The sequence below is a fragment of the Gracilinanus agilis genome, chromosome 2 (genome assembly GCF_016433145.1).
Source record: "Gracilinanus agilis isolate LMUSP501 chromosome 2, AgileGrace, whole genome shotgun sequence".
NCBI lineage: Eukaryota > Metazoa > Chordata > Mammalia > Didelphimorphia > Didelphidae > Gracilinanus > Gracilinanus agilis.
In genome coordinates, this window is record NC_058131.1 from 317,464,636 (window position 1) to 317,488,282 (window position 23,647).

General features: G+C 36.9%; 1 protein-coding gene across 1 annotated transcript in view; it reads left to right on the top strand.

Annotated features, from left to right (window-relative positions):
- Positions 1-23,647, top strand: part of MAPKAP1 (MAPK associated protein 1) — a 360,172-nt gene that overhangs the window by 280,088 nt on the left and 56,437 nt on the right. Inside the window, exons 8-9 of the mRNA XM_044664232.1 lie at positions 3,838-3,945; positions 23,294-23,434. Coding sequence (XP_044520167.1) covers positions 3,838-3,945; positions 23,294-23,434 — 249 coding nt within the window. The remainder of the gene's footprint in view (positions 1-3,837; positions 3,946-23,293; positions 23,435-23,647) is intronic.

Consider the following 23,647-nt stretch of genomic DNA (forward strand, 5'->3'; position numbering starts at 1 on the left):
AGGTTTACAAAATCCCATAAAAATGCTGCTTTCATATTATGACTTAGAAATTCTCCCAAACTGCCCAGAGCAATATTTTGTTACTAGACCATTAAGTTACATAGTATTTCTATAATAAATACATCATGGAAACGTCAAAACAAGTTTTCTGTTTACTGTAGTGTAACTCCTTCCTAACATCATCCTTATATTGTTGTTCTATTTGAAACAGAGGTCATGCAGCTTTATGCACAATTGTGACATTTTGAAGCCTATTTTCAAAGGGTAGAAGTTGCCTGAAGATCTGTGTCCCCATCTTATGTGAATGTGTGTCTATTAGGTTTTATATAAGCTATTTTCTTGAAGGAATTGTTTTAACTGAAATTGACCTCACATCCTGTCTTCTTGAAATAAGTGTTGACTGCTACCACTCACCACCACCAACCCCCATTCCCTCCCCCCCATGCACTCTCAAACACAAAAATTAAAGCAAACTTTTAGTCAGCAATTCATTAGAATGGAATGGTGTCTTGTTTTGTATCTTTAGTTATTCTCCATAAATATAGCTGTGATGATCATTACTTATATAAGACTAAAGATTCAATGGTTTGTACATTTTAATGAAAAAAAAAATATGAATTAAAGACTTAGATCAAATAATTCTAAAAATCCCTTCTAACTAGAAAAAAGTAAATGAGTTGTGGTGGGAGATTCATTGGACTCTGAAATTAGACAGACTTAGATTTTTATTCTTAAGTCTTCCATTGAGTAGTTGTGAGGCTGTGGACTAATCTCCTAACCTCTTTTTGTTTCCTCATCCTTAGCATGAAGGGTTTGGACTAAATGATATCTAAGTCCCTTCTAGTTCTTTCTTTCTATACTGAATGTTCTTATATTCTGTGTTCTAGGGACTTCTCTCTTCTATCTTTAGCATTTTGTGTTCTGGTTCCAAGACCATTTCTGGCTTTGTCATTCATTGCTAGGTATTCTGTAATTCTCGCTTCTAAAATCCCTCCTATCTCTGATATTCTTTGTTTTAAAGTGTCTTCCAGCTTCTAATGTTCTGTTGTTTTGAGGCCCCCTCTGGCTCAGTATTCCTTGGCAATGATTTTTATGAGAAGGAAAAAATTTTAATAGGCCTTTACACCTCAAAGTAATACATTACTAAAGGGAGAGATCTTGTGAGAAATGACAGGGGAGATGTTTTTAGGTAGAGAACCATTCCCTGTATCCCTCAAATTAAACATATAAGTAACCACTATACTTAAGACTAGTCCATCTCAAAGAGGAACTAAATTAAATACTGAAATGAGACAAAGACAAGTAGATTGGGCCAATGAAATACATGAGAACATCACAAAATAAAAATCTGAAATTATGCTGGGGCTTCTGGGAAACATAAGCAACCCAGAGTTGGCTCAAAGCAATAAGAGGAGAAGGTGTGCAGGGCCTTGTTTGAAACCCAAGTGTCGAGTGAACTCGATTGATGAACCAAGAGGCAGATGGGCCAGCATAGTGAATTTTAAGTCAGACTAAGGAACATGCCAAATGAGCATTGCTTAGAGAGGAAAGTAAATGACTCTAATACCTATCTACATAAACAGATAGATAGTATCTGTTTTTAATGAAATTAATCCATATGATAGATTGACTACAAATGCCAGGAGATGTGATGACATTGCCTGAAGAGGAATTGCTTGGAAAGGAATGATGTGATACACCTTGCCACCTCACTCTATTTATAAGCAGTTTAAACTTCTCAACAGAGCATCAAAAATTAAGAAGAGTTTCCTCTGTGTAAGCTGTCCAAACTTTAGAATGGATTTGCTTCCTTTATCAAGGAAGCTATGAGAAAAACCATGGGATTTAGTATAAGGACAATGGAGTTGGACCAAGAGAAAAGAGATCTAGTTTCCAGTCTGTGACCTTGGACAAGTTACTTCTCCTCTCTGGGCTTTAATTTCCTTATAAGTAAAATGAGGGAGTAATATTGGGCTTTAATTTCCTTATAAGTAAAATGAGGGAGTAATATCTAAGATCCCTTCCAGCTCTAACATTCCATGCTTTAAGACTCCTTCAGCTCTAAAATTCTTTGTTCCTTATATACTTTGGTCTAAGGTTCCTTGCAACTCTAATGTCTTTTCCATTATATTTTAAGGTTCCACAATTTGAAATCCCTAAGAACTTGCAATTTAGGCACATTAGTTTAGGAAAAATGAGTGAAGGCAGTCATAAAAATTAAAGGATCAGAGATTTAAAGTTGAAAGGAACCTTAAAGATCATTTAGTCCAGTCCTCATCACTTTATAGATATGGGCCTGAGGCCTGCAGAGGTTAAGCAACTGGCCCTTAATCACCCAGATAGGATCAGTGAATGAATGAAAAGTCATTTGTTACATGCATACTATATACCAGGCCTGTGCCCAGCACTGAATGAACATTACCTCTTAAAGAACAGTATTCCATTATAAAAGAACTACATGGAAGGAAAATGTACCATGCTTAGTTCCTTTTGAAGTGATCAGCTTCTTCCCTGAAGTATTCTTCACTTTCACACTTTTCTTTAGGCTATTCTCTAAACATAGAATTGTCTCATGCCCTGTCTCCCATTTCTTTAATTCATTCTACCACCACTTTTCCTTTCTACTCTTCAGAGGAACACCTCATGTGCCACATCCTCCATGGCACCTTTCACAGGCATTCCCGCTAGAAGACATCTCTCTTCTAAGAGTATCTACTTCATGTCTCTCGTGCTTTCATGTATTATTTTGTATTATGGTTATTTATGCCCATGCCCTCTAAGACTCAGAACACCTTCGTGATAGAAACTGAGCCTTATTCATCTTTGTATCCCCATGCCCCGACCGAGTACATACAGTAAGCATGTAATAAATATAGCTTGAATTAATCATCTAGAACTGATGAAAGGTCCAGACTATTTTTAATTTAAAAAAAGAACTCACCCTTAGTTTTGAGGGTTTTGCAATGTGGTAGAAAGGGCATTCAATTTTGTGGTATGACAGCTGGACTCAAACATCAGCTCTGGTGCTTATCAGGCCTTATAAGAGCCAGGCATTTTACTTCTTTTTCTAAACCTTAATTTCTTCATTTTTAAGATGACAACAACAGTATTACCTTCCTCAAAGAATTATTCTAAGGATCAGGCAAAATAATAGATAAAAGCTCTTTTGTGAAGTACTTGAAGTTCTAGAAAAATGTCAGCTATTATTATTAACAATTGCCCTTTACCTCTCAGAGTGGAAAACTTAAGTTCATATTCCTAAAACACTTTATAAGCTTTGTCACCTTGGGCATCCCTTAACTTCCCTCATCCTTATTTTCTTCATCTGTAAAATGGGGATGTAGCACCTATCTCATGAGTTGTTATGAAGCTCAAATGAAAATATATGTAAAAGATTTTGCAAACCTTAAAGTGCTATATAAATATCTACTATGATCACTGTAAGGGAAGCATTTGATGATCTGTAAGGTACTATGGTATTAAGAATGTCTGACTTTTAAAGTTTGCAGAGCACTTTGTATACCTTATCTCACATTTAGCTTCACAATAACTATGAAATAAGCACTACAGGCATTATTTTACTCATTTTACAGGTAAGGTAATTGAGGCTCGGAGTGATCCCCCTCTCTCGCAGCTGATGTCACAGGAAAGACTCCAGGTCTAGCCCTCTTGTCCCTCTATTGTTCCCTGTTGCCCCTTTAGACAATAGAATGTGAAGAATACTAGAGATGGTCCATCGTATCCTTCTTTAGTGTCTCTTCCCTTAGTCACACTTCTCAGTTATTTATTTTTTCATTTTTAAGCTTTCCCTCCTCCCTTCTTTTTTGTGTCTTCCAGGTCCTCAGTATCGCCTAGAGAAGCAGAGTGAGCCCAATGTCCCTGTAGACTTAGACTGCACCCTGGAGAGCCAGAGCACTTTGGAGTTCTGCCTTGTTCGAGAGAACAGTACGTCTGCCCTTTTCCATCTTGCTCTGTAAATTGTCCAAGTGCCCAGAAGTTATACATTCTGGAAAACGTGCTGTGCTGGCTGGGCAGAGGGGTTTGAAAGGCACTTTGTTCCTTACAGCAGGAGTTGTCATCAAGAGCCAAAAGAATATTCCAAAGTGAAATGATTGATTCTCTACCTTTTGGTAAATAGGCTATATACTGTTTGGCTTCATGATTAATCTTTTTCTGTTAAACTGTATACTGGTAAAGTTATGATCAACCCTGAACATAGTCTGGAAATATAGTTCCTTTTCTGAAACCCACAATATTTAGTGGATAAAGTGACTGGTATCCAGTACATTTTATCCTGTCAATATCATTCTGAAATGCATCCAACATTTTTGAAACTTTTAAAAGTGTTAACCATGTGTGATTTCTGAGTGGGAGGCAGAGAAGCTTGTTTTTAGCTTAGTGGTTTTTTCGAAGGAAATTTTGAAAATGTCAGATAATTTCTTCTAGTTTCTTGCTAATGAGCTTCTAAACCAAACTTTGAAAAATAGAATTTTAACCATAGTGGGGATCACTATAAATAAATAAATAAATAAGATTAGATTAGATTAGATTACATTAGACCAGATAGTATTCTGATAGTAGGAGCTCATCTGGCCTCTCCTTGAACATTTCCAAAAACAGGGAGCTCATTGTTCCATACCCAATCCCAAGGTAACGTCTTGTCTCTATTATTGAACAATGCAATTATATTAGAAGGATCTTTCTTATATCAAGCTGAAATCTGTCTCTGGTCCCAGTTCTTCCCTCAGAAGAATAAAGTGTGTAGGGGAAAGCATTTTAGACTAGTCAAAAGTCCTTCATTTGAATTCCACTTACTGTGTGTGGTCTTGAAAGAGTGTATTAGTGTAGATCAGGGGTTCTTAACTTTATTTTATTTTATTTTGGTCAGAGACTCTTTCTGCAGCCTGGTGAAATCTGTGAGTCCCTTATCAGAATATTGCTTTTAAAATAATTATAGGAAATGCTATATTTCAGTTAGAGGTTACTGAAAATAAAGATGTAATTTGATTTTGTTTGGTGGGGGGGCTGGAGGGCATGGGATTCTACATCCAACTAAATAGACCTCTGAAATCTATCCACAGACTCCATAGAGGTCTGTGAATCCCAAGTTAAGACCCCCTGGCTTAGATGATCTTTTAACATCATTTAGTGTTCTAGTCCCCAAGGGCCTTTTCAACTCCAACATTCTATGTTCTAATAGTCTTCCAAGACCCATAACACTTTGTTCTATGTTCTGACATTTTCTCCATTTCTACTAGCCTCAGTATAGATCATTGTGATCGAAGTGCTAGAATTACAAAAAGGTAGAAGGTAAAATATATTTTTATAGGATCTTAGAGATCATTTAATCCAAAACTATAAATTTACAAATGGAGAAACTGAAACCTAGAATAAAAGCAAAGCCTATAAAATGACTTTCTAACATCAAGTGGATAGTAACACTGTTGAAATTTAAGCATTTGTCCTTTGACTCCAGATCCAGGGCTTTCTTCATTCATGTTGCATCAGAATTCAATGAAATGTTGATAAAAGCTTTTATATTCTACTCTCTTCTTTCCATTTATGCTTCCCTACTTCAGAGTATCCATTCTTTCATTGGTAGGGGCACTCAGGCACAGATTATAACCCTTAATAGATGGGATCCTTCAAGAGTTGCTATACCCAAAAAATGTATAATCAGATGGCCAGCCCTTTACCAGTAAACTTCCAAGATTTATATGTAGGTTGGTCCTTGGACAAAGCATCTCTAGGCTCATACACAAAACTTTTCTAGCTTGGTAGGACCAGTCTGAGTTTTAAATCACATGACCCAGCCTTGAATACTTCCTTGTACCTTCCTGGAAGGTAGTACCTTGAAGTACTTCCATACCCAAGAAAGGGCATTGAGGACCCTTGAGGGAGGTTTTCAATCTAAGGGACTTAGAATGGTTAATGGTATTGATGGTTTAAGTTTCATAAAGTATGCTAGTGTTAGTGGGTTGAAGGCTATGTAATGGTGGTGATAGTCTTCTGAGGGTCATAAAATGAGGTCATTGGCAGTATTTAAGAGAGGAAAGTTTGTAAATAGAACTAAAAATGATAAATATCTCAGCTTAGGAACTGAGATTTAGCATTTGTGCCTAGGTCATTACCAGTTAAAGGAGAAAAAAGCCAAAATCCTTGAGCTTTACAATTTATTACTGCCTGCTAATGTCTACTATTCTTCAGACAGCTGTAGAAGTTGGAATATGACCAGCATAAAACATAATAGAATTCGTTAGAAGAGCATTTGAAATCCATCAAAGAGTTCTCCTATTCTAATCCTCCCAGTTCTATCCTGGCTCCTAATCATGCAATCTTCCTGAGTTTTTCCTCTTTTTTTGGAAAAGGAATTGCCTTCTTTTCTTTTCTGGAGACTTCTGTAATTAGCTTGCCTTATAAAGGCACTAAGCCTATTTGACCTTACTTCCAACCTGCCTCAAATTACTACCTGATACTCTTCTCATCCCATCTTTGGATTCCATTTGTAATGAGGAAAAGATATTAACCACTTGCTGTCCTAATCCCTCAATTTCTTAAACATTCTACCATCACTATGCTTCACCTTGCCTGAACATGTGCTTTCTTCCCTTCTCCCAATGCCTCCTACGTTTTAGCTTTTTGTGTATTGTGGTCATCCCTCATTAGATTGTAAGCTCCTCTAGAGTAAGGACTGTCTTTCCTTTTCTTTTCTTATAAGTATCCACCAGGTTGCCTAGCTTGCAAGTAGATGCTTAATAAATTTGTAATATATTGCAGTAGGTACTTAATAAATATGTGTAGTATTGTATTTTATCATCCTGCCTTCCAGGCATTCCTTCAGGCTATCCCTCAAGTTGAACACAAGCCAGCTGTTACACAACGTAAAGCTGTTGAAATCTTTCTCCTAGATGCCCCACACAAGGACCATCTCTTTGGTCTTCCCATTTCTCTAATGAGATCATAGGATTTAGAGATTGTCTCATCCTACCTCTTCTTGTTACTGGAAGAAACTGAAGCCCATGGGCACTATGTAATTTGCCAAAAGTCATGCAAGCAGCATGTAGAAGAGCCAAAATTCAAACCATATTATCTGGCTGCAAAACCAGTGCTCTTTCTGCTACATCATACTTCTGCCTGTCTGGGCTAAAAAACTGTACATCTCCATATTATAAAAGACTTTCTTTTACTTTAGCTAAATCTGAGCCATGGTACTTTGCCTGACTTTCACTCTTGTTATCGTGTTGTTCTTTATATCATACTTGTTTCTGTATGTATCCTATCTCTATTATTTGATATTAAGACCTTATGGTCCTAGAGAGTAGAAACTGTCCTTTCTACTTTATTTCTTCTGGGCCAAGCACAAGATGACACATAGTAGGCAGTTAAAATGTTTATTGAGGTGTGCTCAATGACCACAATAAAATTCCCAGAAATTTACTTCTCAGGCTAATACATTCCCTAAGAAACATACTCCCAAAAGGCAAATCCAGTTACTATATTTTCTAAATGTATAATATTGCTACAGCTGCTTGGAAAGAATGAGAAGGCCATAGTGGTTACTGCAGTTTGCTACTCCTTAAGAGCACAGTCATCTTGTGGTCTTGGTTTTTGTTAATCCTGACACTGACTTAACATGACCTTGGGTAAGTCACCTAGCCCCTCTAGGCCTCAGTTTATGTATTAAATAATTTTAAATAAGGGAATTGGACTAGATGTCACTAATGGTTCTCCAGTTCTGAAATATTTTGTATAATAGTGTATATTCTTGGGTCCTTTCCAGCCCAAACTTAAACCTAAGGTTTAAGGTCTGCCCCTTCTAACTAATAATCTGTTCTACAGTCCATTCCAGTTCTTAATTCTGTGATTCTAAGAACGATTTAAACATCAGAATGGGCCTTAATCCTTCTTAGAGACCCAGAAGGATCTTGTACATCAAAAAAAATTATTTAATTGAATTGAATTCACCATTTTAGAGATGGAAAAACTCAAAAATAGTAATATTTACTTTCTCTGATCTGGGAAAGGGAACTAGGATCTTTTCATTGGCTCAGTGACTTAGTGAAATACCTAATTCAAGCTTTTTGAATTTTGAAAAAAGGAAAATTCTCTCAAGGATAGTAAACAATACTCTTTTTTGATAAATACAGATTTAAGAGTTGCTGGTGAAGAACATAGGCCATATGAATTTGAATTCATAGTTGTGGGTGGGTATAAACATGTATGTGCTAATGTGTATGTATATCTGTTTCTTCACAGATTTACAAGACTTTTTTTTTATTAGACATTTATTAATATTCGTTTTTAACCTGTTTACATACTTTATGCCCCTACTTTCCCCTTCACCCCCCACTCTCCCCACACCCATGGCCAACGCACATTTCCACTGGTTGTAACATGTGTCCTTGTTCAGGGTCTATTTCCCATTCATGTCCACCTCAGCCTATGCATTCAAGCAATTGTTTATCTTATATGTTTCCTCTCCTGCAGTCCTTCCTCTGAATGTGGGTAGCATCTTTACCATAAATCCCTCAGAGCTGTCTTGTGTCATTGCAGTGCTGCTGGTACAGGAGCCCATTACATTCGATTTTACCATAGTATATCAGTCTCTGTGTACAATGTTCTTCTGGCTCTGCTCCTTTCGCTCTGCATCACTTCCTGGAGGTCTCTCCAATTTGCATGGAATTCCTCCAGTTTATTATTCCTTTTAGCACAATGGTATTCCATCACCCGCATATGATTTACAAGACTTTAGGGCTAGATGGAACCTTATCAATAAAAAAAAAAAAAAAAAAAAAAAAAAAAAAAAAACTTGATTTTAATTCAGAGGACATGGATTGAAGTCCAAATTCAACCACTTATAAACTTCAGAGTCCTAGTCAACACAACATCTGGAATAAGAAAATCTAGGTTCAAATTCCACTGTCACTTATTAGTTCTCTAGTTTTCTAGTCATTTTCCTTCTCTAGGGTTGTTTACTTAACACAAAAATGAGATTGGTCTAGATCAGTGATTCCCAAAGTGGGTGCTACCACCCCCTGGTGGGTGCTGCAGCGATCTAGGGAGGCGGTGATGGCCACAGGTGTATTTATCTTTCCTATTAATTGCTATTAAAATTTTAAAAAAATTAGTTTCCAGGGGGCTAAGTAATATTTTTTTTCTGGAAAGGGGGCGGTAGGCCAAAAAAGTTTGCAAACCACTGGTCTAGATATTCTCCAGAGCCCCCTCCAGCTCCTTAATTATTCACCCTTTTTTCTTATATGTAAAATGGAGATGATAATTCTACTCCATGCCTCCCAAGGGTTTTATAAAGACACTAGGTAAAGGTTCAGTGGATAGAGTGCCAGGCCTGGAGATAGGAAGTCCTGGGTTCAAATCTAATCTCAGACATTTCCCAACTTTATGTCCCTGGGTTAGTCACTTAACCCCAATTGCCTTCCCCATGCCTTTCTCCTGCCTTGAAATTGATAACATGGATTCTAAGTCAGAAAATAAGGGTTATTTTTTTTCTTTAAGACACTATATAAAGGAGACAGGTATCTCATTTTCTAGATAAATAGCTGAAAGTCAGGTGTGTTGGAAGTGACTGACTCCAGATCACACAGCTTTCCAAAACCTTTAGTTAGACCTGCCTGATGAAGTACTCCTCACAGATCCAGGAGGTTCAGAGTTGGTGTCAGCAAGAGCACTGAGGAAGTTAATGTAGAATTTTTGTGGAGAATGTCACTTGTTTGTTGTCCATCTTTGTGTTTTCTTATTGTTAAGTAGAAAAGGGAAAGAGAAATGAATGTTTGGGTTTTTTTTCCCCCAAAGATTTCTGGTAATTTTCCAGATCTTTGTGTTGTCTTATTGTTAAGTAGAAAAGGGAAAGAGAAATGAATGTTTGGTTTTTTTCCCAAAGATTCCTGGTAATTTTCCAGATACTCTTCATGATTCATAATGGACAGATTTCTCCTCTTTTTAGTACTTTGTGCCAACAGAGGAGACACCCTGGGGGTAAGTCGGTGCTAGGAAAGCTCTGCCTGACTCACTTACTCAGGGATCACTAACCTTCAACATGAACTGTAGCACTTTAAATATCAAAGCTTTAAATGCCATTTTGCATTGCCTCAACAGGATTTTTTTTTAAAAAAAACAAGGAAACGATATGATATAATAAGGTTTGTTTATGAATAGAAACTTAGGTATTTGAGTAGCTAAATGATTTCAGGCCCTGCCTTTAGATCTTAGAACTCATCTAGTCCAGCCCTTTCATTTTATTGAGAGGAAAACTACCTAGCTTTGCCCTGTGTCTGTAGAGAAGTAGCTTCAACTCTTTGGGACTCTTTTTCCTTATCTGTTAAGTGAGGATAATAATAATGTACCAACTACCTCACAGCATTGTAATGAGGCAAATGCCATGCAAATTTTCAAGCACTATAGAAATGTGAGTTATTATTGGTAGGAAAGCAGTTCTTGAACCCTAAAGCTCAGTCAGAATAGGAAGTATGGTTGTGATTTTTAAATTGATGGCAGCATGGTATAGTCAGTAAAGACTTGGCCTCAAAGACAGGAAAACGTTGGTTCAAGCCAACAGCTAAAATTATTAATCTCTGAGATAATACCAACCTACATTAGTGGATAGAGTTTACTCCCCTTGGAGTTCCTAATGCCAATGAAATTTTAAGGTCTAGTGTCTATCTCGATCTTGTCAGTATATTGCAGTATTCGTATATGCTAAGATAAAACAAGAGATCCTCAGTAGTATATAGGAATGTTCCCTCTACCAGTGCAAAGTAATTGCTAGCTATGTAAATCACTTTACCTCCCAAGGACATAGTTTTTTCATCTTTAAAATGAGTTTGGGCTAGATGATTTCTGAAGTCTCTTAATAGCTATAAATTTGATCAATGTTAGAACATAGAATATCAGAGCTGGATAGGGCTTATCAACCTAGAATAGAAAAACATTGACTATCCAAGCTAGAGAGGGTCTTAGAAAATAAAACACAGAACGAACATCATAGCTGGAAGGGAATTCCAAGCCTCCTCTCCCATTTTTAGAGTTGAGGAGACTCAGATCTTGAGAGGAAAAATAACTTGCCTTGCCCTAAATCACCCAATTAAGTGACTGAGCCATACTCAAACCCAAGTGTCCTGACTCTAAAGGAAGCCAGCCTAGAGGTGTTTCACTAAGTTATGGTTACCTTATCCCTAAAAGGAGAATATTCACGCTCATACCTCCCATGTTAATTTTCTCACCTTGTTGTTCAGTCATTTTCAGTCATGTCCTGACTCTTTGTGACCCCATTTGGGGTTTTCTTGGCAAAGATACTAGAATGGTTTGCCATTTCCTTCTCCAGCTCATTTTACAGATGAAGAAACTGAGGCAAACAGGGTCTTAAGCCATATTTAAACTCAGGAAGATGAGTCCTCTTGACTCTAGACCTGCAGTCTATCCATAGCACCACCTTGCAGAGTCTCCATTTACCCACCCTATATAACTTTTTATTTCAAGGGATAAAAGAGATCTTTGTATATTTGCTTTTCTCTTTTGCCCTGTAGTTCTCTGGATAGCAAAGAGTATCTCTTGCCTATGTGTGTCTCTCCTACAGTTGTGGCGTTTAACACAGAGCTGAACATCTAGAGCCCCAGAGATCATTTTCCCTTTGTGCAGCTGATGTTTGTGTCATATACTCATCAGGCATTTGAGAAGAGGACAGTTGTCAAAACTCAAACTAGAAATGTAAGCTCAGGTTTTCATTACTAATATGAAAGCATGTGTGTCTGCCACTAATGATTTCTTCCAGTATGTCCTCATGGTATGAAAGTAACTCTTAACTTCTCAAAGTTTCTGCCAATAGAGTTGGCAAGTCATAATAAATCCACAACTCTTTGCACTGTGCTGTGCTGCCTCTCATTCTTGATCCCCCATTTGTTTCCATTTCCCTAGGCCTCCATCCCAGCTCTCCCTTGGAGAAGTGACTTGCCAGAAATCTATAGACATGGATGACCTTTGGGCTAAAGAGCTAGCTTACCTGGTGCAGACAGATATCTAGGTCCTTCCTTCCCAACTTTAATGCCACTTTTTTTTTTCTAAACCCCACCCACTTCCCAAGCAAAAGGGATTTTTCCAAATAAGAACATGAACTTTTGACCTCTCATTTAACTTTTCTCTCCCCATAATTATTTTTATTTTTATAATTCCCACCATTTAATTATAAGCTCCCTGAGAGCAGGGTCTGAGTCCTGTCTGCCTTCATATCTTCAACTTAAAATATTTAATAAATGTTTGCCAAACAGGTGTTGAGCTTTATCCTCACCTCCTTTCTCAATAAGAGCCTGTTCTGTACTGTCTGGAGTAAGAAGTTCCAAAATACTCAAGGCTAATTAGTTTCATTTTTCTCTATCCCCTTCCTGGAAAGTTCCCCTTTCTCATTTTATCATTAGGTAGCAATTAGTATTCAAGGGAAATTGGTCTTAATATATTAAAATTGGTTAAGTGCATTTAGACCTGTATCCCAGCCAATGTCTTATTGGAAAATGTAATTGGGGACTCTGTGTATGTAATTAATTGAATTACAATTAAGAACTTTCATTAAGCAATACACTAGTACATTAAAGCAATAAGGAAACATGTTCACAACACCACTGCCCTTGTCTTTCCTTTGAGTGAGGGCATAGAGATTTGCTGCTCATATGTGATTTCCTATAATCTACCCCACTAATATAATAACTTGGTTATGTCTCTTAAATATTATCATATATTGGGATGTATTTGTGTGTCAGCCAAGGTTGGACATGCTCCAGGGCCCAGGTCAACATTGTGCCAAAACAATTTCCCAGTTACACCAAGTATTTTTGAGAAAAGTCTTACCCACTGATAGAAAAAAAGGGATCATCAGATAAATCTTAAGAGTTATGATCTTATAAGCTGAAAGAAGCCTAATGATTGAACTAGGCCAGCCCCTTCTTTTTATAGTTGAGGAAATTCAGGCCCGTAGAGATGAAGTATTCTCCCTAAGGTTATAGATGTTCCAGGAATAATAAAACTAGAATTTGAACACAGGGCCACTGACTCCAAATCCAGTGTTCTTTCCACAGGGCTTCAGCTCAGCTTTTATAATCCCCTGACCAAAGATAGGCCACAATTTCTAAATCATTCATTCACGAGCTCATATTATATACCTCCTGTATGCCTTGCACTATGCATAGTGCTGGGGATACAGAATCAAAAACAAAAATCCCTGCCCTCAAGGAGTTCGAATTCTATAATGTATAACTTTATACATGTTTTACAAAAGAAAAACCAGATAAATTTTGCGGAGAGAGCACTAGAGTCTGACCAGATCAGGAAGAGCTTCTTATAGAAGAGGGCACTTGAGTTGAGCTTTGAAGAAAAGAAGGCATTCTTTGAGGCAGAGTTGAGGAGGGAGGGCATTTTGGACAGAGGGAACAACTAGCGCAAAAGTATAGAGACTAGAGATGTGAGTGTCATATGGGAGGGAGGGCTAGCAAAAAGGCCACTCTGTCTAGACTAAGAATTACAATAAGGGGACTAATATATAACACAATTGGAATGTTTCATCAGGATCAACTTATGAAAGACTTTAAAAGCTAAATAGTTTATATTTTATACTAAAGCAAATACCATCGGAGATTGTTTCCAAACCAATAGTAGTCATCCATGCTGAGAGACGAAACAAGTTTATACTAAGGAATCAGCATCTAAATTGAGAGGGGAAAATATCCATTGATGGTGATGAGAACTTGAACTAAGTGCTAGCTTTATGAGAAGAGAGGGTGAAATGAAGGACCAGAAGGATGATGGTAGCCTTGGCCCACCTCCCCCTTCCCCTCCACCCCCAAAAAAAGGAAGTTCAGAAAGGTACTTGTGGGGTTACAGTCAAAATTGCATATCTTTTGAACTATTGAAGAAGTTAAACTCAATTCAGCTTCTTTTCTGCTCCTAAACTTTTTGGGGGGCAGGGGGATTACTTAAACTTTTCACTATAGCCTTAGAATTTAATAGAGTAATAGAATCTCCGGGTCAAAAGAGATCTAAGTGTTATCTAGTCTTCGTTCACAACATCATACCCCTCTCCTCCTCTCACATTCCTCTATCCTCTCCCTAGTTTAGGCCTTCATCATTTCTTGTATTTACTCATCTGTATGTCATCTCCCTTCTCTCATAGAAATAATCTCCCTGAGGGCAAAGACTATCTAATTTTCATCTTTGTGTTGTCAGCACCTAGCATAGTGCTTGATGCATTACATAGAGGCTTAACAAATACTTACTGACTTCAGTGGAACCAGTATCTTAACAAGATTCTTATCTTGAAGGTCATCTAGTCTCTTCTTGAATACCTCTAACAGAAACCCCTTAAATTAATTAATTAAGATCAATAATGAATATTTATATTTATAAATATATTTATTTTAATAATTAATAAAATTAATAAATCATATTAATGTTTGTTCTTATTTTAATTATTATTAATCAACAAACATTCCAATATACAAAGAACAAAGAAAAGGATTATATATGAAATCGTGTACTGCTTTTATGTGCATTTTGCTTTTTTAAAAGTATACATTAAATTTAGCAAACTAGTAACAAAAGTGCATGGCTTGTATATCCTTGTAAACACTTTTTTTCTTTTATTTTTTTTTGTTTTGTTTATGCTTAATTCCACCACCCCAAAAAGAAGTTCCCCCTTGTAACTTGAGTATGGTCAAGCACAACATATTATCTATGTCTAGAAAGGACTTTTAAATCAGCTTCTGGTAACTTCTCACTGGGCCTAGATCTGCCTTGTGAAGTCAAACATAAGTCCAGTCTTTCATGACTACCTTTCAGATACTTGAATCATGTCTTTCCTTTACCATGTTTCTTTAAGTCTTCTCTTCATCAAGGCAGACAACCTCTTTTCTGCCAGCTAAACCTTAGATGGCCTGATAAGAGACCTTCTTTAGTAGAAGGTAGTATGGTATTATCAGGAGTGTTTTTTTGACTTAGAGTCAGGAGAACTGTGTTCATATCTAATCCTTTACACTTATTAGCTCTGTGAATTTAGTCAATGAACTTCAGTTTCCATATCTGTAAAATGGGATAGTAATGCTTACCCTACCTGCTTCACAATGCTGTGAGAAAAGGGTTTTGTACATCTTAAAGTGCTCTAGAAAAAGGAGTTGTAAATGTGGTGAAAATTCCGGCTCTCACCCATGAGCTGCAGTTCTCCAAATTTCCATCCATTTCCATCTGATGGCCCCATAAAATAAGATTACCCTGATTTATAGAGGGTCTAAAGAATCCCAGTGGAAAGCCCTCCAGCATAGCCAGCTTCAGCTCCAGTAGTTTAATCAATTAAACACTGACAGGAAGCATTCCTATTCTGATGGTAACATGGCAGGTTCTAGAGAAGGGTGTGTGATCCTGATGACTGTGGTGAGATTACTGTCACTGAGTGATAGAGTTGTGTGTGTGTATTACAGTCTATCCCCTATTGATTGTTTTTAAGAGACTGGCAAAATTGAACAATGAACAGGGGAAAGCGTTGAATAGAAGGGAAGCTTTGGGCTTATGAGGCTTTCGGGACTTGAAAGGCCTTTGAAAAAACTATGATGGATGTAGAAAAATGAAAGGAGTAAGACCAGTCAGATTTTTCTCAATGGCTACATTTTCCACATTCCCATAGTGACATGTGGCGCAGGTTATGTGTATGTGTGTAAAGAGCTCTGAACCAGACTGAGATTCTGGTAATGCAGGCCCCAGTCCTAGCTCAGCTGTGATTTGGTAATATCATACCCCCTTCCTGAAATCAGGTTTCTTTTAGATGGGGGTGATCTTTGTGCATACCAAACCTCACAGCGTTGTTTTGAGAAAATCACTTGTAAATCATTAAGGGTTATAGAAATGGGAGCTGTTAGAAAATAGAGATTGATTTCAGTTTGGGCTTAATAGAAAGAACACCGAATTGGGAGTTCAAAGGATTTAGGTTCAAACCTAGATTCTGTTCCTTACTTTAGGCGAGTCATTTAGCCTTTCTGAAGTACAGCCCCAAAACAAGGGCAGGGGATTACATGGTCCCTTCCAGATCTTCATCCTGTGAAGTGGACCACCCCTTCTAAAGGCATAATCTATTTATTAAGGATAAAATACTGAGTAAGAGACACATAACTGCTCTGTTTTTGTTTCTAAAACATTCCACCTCATCCACAGCAATTCTCATTAGAGTGATAGCATGGTGCATATAAAAATGTTTCTCTTAGAGGCAGAAGTAGGTTTCAGTCCTAGTTTATCTTCTTACTAGCTGTCACTTTAATTTTATTTTTTAAACCCTTAACTTCTGTGTATTGGCTCCTAGGTGGAAGAGTGGTAAGGGTGGGCAATGAGGGGTCAAGTGACTTGCCCAGGGTCACACAGCTGGGAAGTGTCTGAGGCCGGATTTGAACCTAGGACCTCCCATCTTTAGGCCTGACTCTCAATCCACTGAGCTACCCAGCTGCCCCCATTACTAACTGTCACTTTAGAAGAATCTTTTCCCCTCCCTCTCTGAGCCTCAGCAACTTCTTCTTTAAAATGGGGGCCGTAGCCCTTGCATTACTTTCTTCACATGTGAGGTCTATGTGAGTATAAGGCATAAAGCAATAGCACCAGTAGAGCTGCTGTTATTGTCATTATTTACTGATAGCAATTAAATGTTTTTCTTCTCTCTCCTTTTCTTTGACCTCTAGCTTTTATCATTTTGTCACCCCCAGGAGCTGCCATTCTGTAAACAGTTCAACATTTATTAAGCATCTAATGTCCAGAGTTTTGTCTTTATACTGAAAATGCAACAGGCATTGATATCCTGTGATTCTAAAGAGACCTAGAAGTCTTCCAGTCCAACCTCTTTATTTTACAAATCTAGAAAATAAAACTCGGGGAAGGAAAGGAAAGGGACTTGCTTCATGTCACCCAGAAAAACCAGAGCCGAAACCTTGCAAGAAGCCCTAGACCCATGCTCATCCCGCTCTGCTATCCTGTTACCAAGTTCATTCTGCTTCAGTACTTTAATATTGGACAAAGACCCTGCCCTAATGGAACTTATGCTCTAAGAAGATGCAAACACAGATAACTATATAATAGAATGTTATGTGGTACATGAATAAGCAGTAAACAAAAGTATTATGTGAGCTAGTAATGATGGTCATGGTGGTAGGTCTAAATAGTACTAAAAGTAGGAGTAAATAGTGCTAAATATACCTATATACATATATGTTGGGGGTGGGGAGAAAATTGAGTGCTTTAAGATTTCAGATACAATTGGTTTTATTTTTTGACATTTATTAGCTGAGTTGAGCTCCTCAGTAATACTGTTGAATTGTACAGACATTATTAGCCTCATTCTACAGATAAATGGATGCTCTAAGAGCTTAGCTGACTTACTTATGGTTATACAACTAGTGAGTATAGGAGACAGATTTTGAAGCCTGGTGTTTATGGCAGCTAGACTATAGATTGGAGAGAGAATTGGACTCTGTGTCTGGAAGCCTCAAAGTCAAACCCTTACTAGTATTGTATCCCTGGCCAAGTCACCTCTTTGAACCTCAGTTTCTTCATATGTGAATAGGTAGTATTGGCCTCTATGGCATCCAAGTTCCCCTCTAATTCTAAATCTATGTTCCTATGATCCTTTGACTCTAAACTGAGTATTCCATATACCACATCAGTATTCAAGCCCAGAATCCTCCAGCTTTTAATCTGCTGCTCTTTCTTTTACACCACACATTATTACCTACAGGGTTTGATTAGGGCATACTTTGGACCCTTTAGTTCTAATCCATATAGACTAGAGTGCTTTTAAATGTTCTTAAACTCACCAAAAATATGATGTATAATATTACATCCCTACAATGTTCCAATATGAGAGTTTGATAAAATATAAGATGCTAAGCCATGGCACAGAACATTAACATAAGCAGCTTTGACAAAATACAATGTAAAGGTCCCCATTGTCATATGTGTTGACCTTCAAAAGGAGACTGGTTTTAATGATAGTAAAAATGTTGTGGATATTCTTTCATTTAATTACTGATAATGGTATTGTATATAACACATTTATGTATAATGTAAGCATAATGGTTATTTCTCAAGAAGGAGCTTCTTTCTAGTGAAATCTTTGAAAAAGTATGAACTAACTTCTCATCCCTTATTGCCCCCATGGAAGTGGTTCTTTGTTGTGGCATCAACTCATATTTCCATCTTGATACCTCATGGCTAGTGAAATGAAGACAAATACAGAGAGGAAAGGGGCTACACACAGATGCTGAGATAAAGGCGTATAGAGAAGGAGGCAGTACTATGGTAACAAAAAGAGAGAATGAGCCATTGCCAGATGAATACTTTAAAAAGGTAGATTAAAAAAATTTAAGGGTGTATAGGCACACCATGGAAAAAGCAATTTGGACTTGTTCTTTTTCTGGTGCAATGAGTCATGTGGGAAAAGTGAGGAGTAAGGCCTATCAGAAAAGAGAATCTCTTCATTGTTCAGAAATCTCAATTTCTTTCTCTGTAAAGGGAGTCCCCACACAGGGCACTTCTCTTAGGTCAGAAGTCCTGTTTAGATCCATAGGGAAGTAGAAGTCCTGTTGGAGGCAGAAACGTTGTGCTAGCAACTCTTGAATGCTTTCCCTGTGAAAGAGGAGGAAACCATCTAGGCTAGTTCAATAAGTACATAAAACTCTAGTCTGTAAGGTCTCTGAGGAGGTAGACACACCAAAAAAGGAAGGGTAGTCATTTTAATTCTTTAAGGGCTTGGATGAAAATCCTTTGTTTTTGTTGAATTAAATTAAACCTGTCATGTTTTTATTTTTCTTTTCTCACCCCTTAATGTGGGTCCTAAGAATTTTTCTTTCTTTTTTTTTTTTTAATTTTTGCAACCTTAGTCTTATACGTGAACCCAATTCTTATGTTTCCAAAGGAAACTTTGAGTGAAAACATGAGTCAGCGAGGAGATTAATCTCTCAAGATGAACCCATTCATGAGCTCAGAGCCTCATCAGGTATTTGTTAAGGACCTAATATGTGCAGCAGAGTATTGTTCTAAGGGTTTAAAGAGATAGAATTTTGGATAAGATATGCTCCCTGCCTTCAAAAAGCATTCTAATAAAAGGATATGACAAATAGCCATATTAGCCAATATTACATGACAGGTTCATTAGAGAAGGTCCAAGTATGTTACAACTGAAAGGCAGGAGACTATCATTAACACAAAATCAGGAAAAGCTGCTTAGAGGAGGCAGCATTTTAAATGAATTTTAAAAGTTGGGTAGCAGTTGAACAGATGATGAGAAAGTAATAAATGCCTATTCATGAACCTCATTTTTAGACTGCCATACAGACCTGCTGAACAGATTTGCCTGCTTTGAGAAACATTCCTGAAATATTGAGACCATGAGTCATTCCCACTGGTTTTTAATTGTATTTAATATCAGTCTCAGGATTCTTCTTTCCCCAGATCTTGTTGCCCTTATCTTAAAAGCAAACAATTCCTTTGCCTGCTCAGGACAGGACTGAGAAACTCACTAAAGTACCACTCTAAGCTTAAATCCTCAAATGGCTTATGAATTTACACCAGCAGAGAGTAGAAGGTCAATGTAGGAAGCATTAGTGTGTTGAGCCAGCTCCAACTACATAAGTCTTAAACCAAATTAATATATAGAAATTGACAAGTCTTTTGCTGGGTGCTCCATAGCTTTAAGACCTCTACTAAAATCCCATCGTCTCATCTGCCCATTATTAACATTTCAGCAAAATATAAAGTTTTCATTAATCTCTCCCAGCAAATTTAGGACTGAAAACTGGCAGTTGTTTCAGCTTTTAGGACTACATTAGCTGGTGTATTAAACAAAATGTGTCATACTTCAGTATCTTCTACAAGAAACTAAATCAATTTCCCCCCATATTTATGCACCACTTTATCTAAAAGCATCTGAATTATCATTTACAGCGAAGATGCTTTATTAGCAGCTGGCACTGAAATTGCTCAGTAAAAAATTATATGTCACGTTATAGTAATTTTTAAATTGGTTTTAATCCAACATCATAAAATGTAAAATCTTGAGTGTGGGGTTGTTTTTCCTTTGTTGTTTCCCTCTAGTAACTGGCATATTAGCTTAATGAGATGTTACCTCTTTCTAAGTCTAATACCTGCAATATTTAGGAAATAACAATTAGTAAATAATTTAGATCTTCATCTCAGAGATCAGAATGGAGTTGTTGCAGGTAATTGCATTTACTCAAAAAAATAGATTAAAATAGTTTTTAAAGCATTTAAAGATTTGAATATTTTTGCCAAAATGTTCACATCTTAAATGTCCTAAAATTGAAACTAAGAGACATTTTGTCAGTTATGTTTCAGTTAAAGCTTAGATTTGGGGAAATGAACAGTCATTAAAAACTGTGGGTAATAACCAGCCATCCTCAACAAAATATTAGAACAAAGAATGATAGAGTAGAAGGGACCTTAGAACATAAAAAGCCAGAACAGAGAATATTAGTAGTGGATGATAATTTTAGGATGAAAGATGTTCAAACTGAAAGGAACCTAAAACCATCAAGATCATTGCCATCTGTTCTTTTGCTGGGCCATAAGGACATATAGGCCTTATTTTTTGACCTGCTGTTCCTATCCCTTAAAGATCACCAACTTTACCATGTGCCTACAACTGAACCAACTATTAGAGTGAGGACTTCTTGAGTGAATGGATTACCTCAGTTCTCTATTTGTAGCATCAATATATAGCACAATACATAAGGCTTAATAAAGGCTTTTTCATTCTTTCATTCATTTATTCACCAGAAAATAAGACAGAAATGAAACTTAGAATATTTAGTCCAGTGGTCTTCAAACTTTTTTGGGTCCCGTACCCCTATCAGTAAAAATTGTTAAGCCCTATCTATACATATATGTATGTGTGTATATAATTTGTAAATTATATAATACATATGCTATAATACCAATAATTGTACATATTAACAAGCTTTAAAGGAGACATTTAAAAGGATAAACAAAAGATAAAATAATACTTGATTCTAGTCATCAGAGAACCACTGACATGTATTGAATAGGAGAGTGATATGGCCTGATCTGTGCTTTAGGAACCTCATTTTGGCAGCCATGCAGAGGATATATTAGTGTGAGGAGTCACTTGAGGAAGACAAGAAGATGAATTAGGAGACAATAGTCTATCTCGGAGGTGAGCCCTTGAAAGCTGATGAGATCACTCATAGAGAGAGTCCAGAGAGAAAAGTCAAGAGGGTCCAGGACAAAACCTTGAAGGACACCCACGGTAGAGGAAAGAGCATGGATGATGATCCAGCAAATGACCTTAAGGAGAACTAAGAGAAAGTAATGTCACCAAAACCCCAAAGTAGAGAGTTCCGAGAAGATGGTTAGCAATATCAAATGTTGCAGAGAAGTCAAAGATGAAGTCTGAGAAAATGCCAACAGATTCTAGAGTTAAGAAGTCATTTATAACTTTGGAGAAAGCAGTTTCATTTGAAGGATGAGAATGGAAGCAGGGTTATGAAGGATTAAAGAGTGAGAAGATAAAGAAGTAAGTGATCTGAGATCAAAGGACTGGATAGCAAGCATGCTAGCAAGGCTTGCTGGAGAAGGTGGCACTCAAGATGGACCTTGAAGGATGAGTAAAATGTAAAGAGAGAGATTGTGGGAGAGGTCAGAATAATGATGTACTCTTGTAGAAAACACTAAACTCAGTGAGCAAAACCCATGTTCAAATCTTGCCTCCATGCAAGAGCATTTTTTCTCAGTATAACAGAAAAAAATGAAATCCTCTGTGTATTGAACTAGTAAATAAACACATTTCATTTTTTATTTCCACTTGAAGAGTTACATTTCATATAAAAGTTTACAAATAACGGTTTTCATTTTGACTTTTTTTCAGTATAAAAGTTGCCTTGATGGCATATTTAATGCTAATTGCTTGTAGGATAGTTAAATGAAAGTATTTAAGCCTAATCTTTAGCTACCATCTTGTAGATTTGAACAAATGTTCATCAAGCATATATTTTGTATTTTATTGCATCGTACACTGCAACTAATAAGCCAAGGAATCACCATTTCTATAAACTGCAGATTAAGAATGATAAAACTATCAATATAGTTTAGTGTTTGCTAATTTTACTATACTTTTTTGTTATGTATATGTAGGGAGGTCATAGGGATTATAAATTCAATTTTAGTAAAATTTAAAAACCATATATTTTATGGTGAAGGGTCTTTAAAGATGGCCAAAGCACTGATATTATATATTTGCTATAAAGAGAATTATAAGAGTTTTATTTTTCTGATATTAAAAGTTACTTAATAAAGACTTGTTTCCATTAACTTGGAAAAAAAAAAATCTTGCTTCTGGCACTAGTTGGTTGACCATGGAAAAGTCTTTCTTCCTTTCTGAACCTCTTTCTTCTTCTATAAAATGTGCATAATAAAACCTGTAATACCTACCTCCCATGACATTGTTATAGAGAATCAAATGAAAGAGTATATATAGAACATTTTGCAAATTTTGAATAAAAGACTATAGACTTGTTAGCTATTATTACCTTGAAGGCCGAGTAATCCACTTTCACTAGAAAATGGAGTTCAGAAGGAAGGAGGAGAAAGTATTAATATGAGATAAGCCTGGAAAAAAGGCTGTTGCCAAAATGTAGAGGGCCTAGAATATCTAAGGCATTTTAGTTGGATGAAGTTGAAGTTCTTGAGTTTCTTTTCTTTCTTTGTCCAACTGCAGTGGGCTGTGATCCCATTAGTATGATTGTTCTTTCTTGTTCAACGCAGATAGCAGCTCACCTCTGCCTTTTTCTCCAAATGTTCCTGCAGGGATTTAGTCAATTTACTTAAGACCTTCCTCTGTTGCTAGTTGTTTTAAATATAAATATATATATATGTATGTATGTATATTTTTTTATAAGTGCCAATGCAGCATGTAGCAACTGTTTTTTTTTTCTCCCTCATTCTTACTCTGTGAACTCCCCTATCTACTTTGCAGATTTACTTACTCTTTCAGATGTCTTAACTTCTTGCACATGACTCGTCAATGCAAACATTCTGCAGCCTGCCAACCTCTACCACTTGCCTTTCCATTGCCTTTTTAGATCACGCCATGATATTGTCACTTCCCTGATTTCTCTTCCTCAGCTTAAATAATCCAAGTTATTTTAATTTATCCCTAATTGCTTTGGCCATATGCTATTGTCCAGTCTTTCTGTATCTTCATATATTTGATCATACTGTTGATTCCTTACAGGTTCCAGGGGAGAAGGGATTTCGGAGGAGGATCCTCAGACTGACATAGCCACAGTCCAAGACATGCTGTCCAGTCACCATTACAAATCTTTCAAAGTCAGTATGATTCACAGACTCAGATTCACAACGGATGTGCAGCTAGGTAAGGCATAGCTACAAGGCCAATTTCACTTTGTAAATCCTCAGCTGTCTTGAAAACCACAGCATATGAGTGTGGCATGAAACTATGTGCAACTTTTATGTGGCCCAAATGACTAGAAGTAATTTATTTTCTGAGAAATTGTCTAAACAATGAAATTTAAAATATGTAATTTTTCCCACCTGAGGGAATGATGAACACTCATTGCTCTAGCTT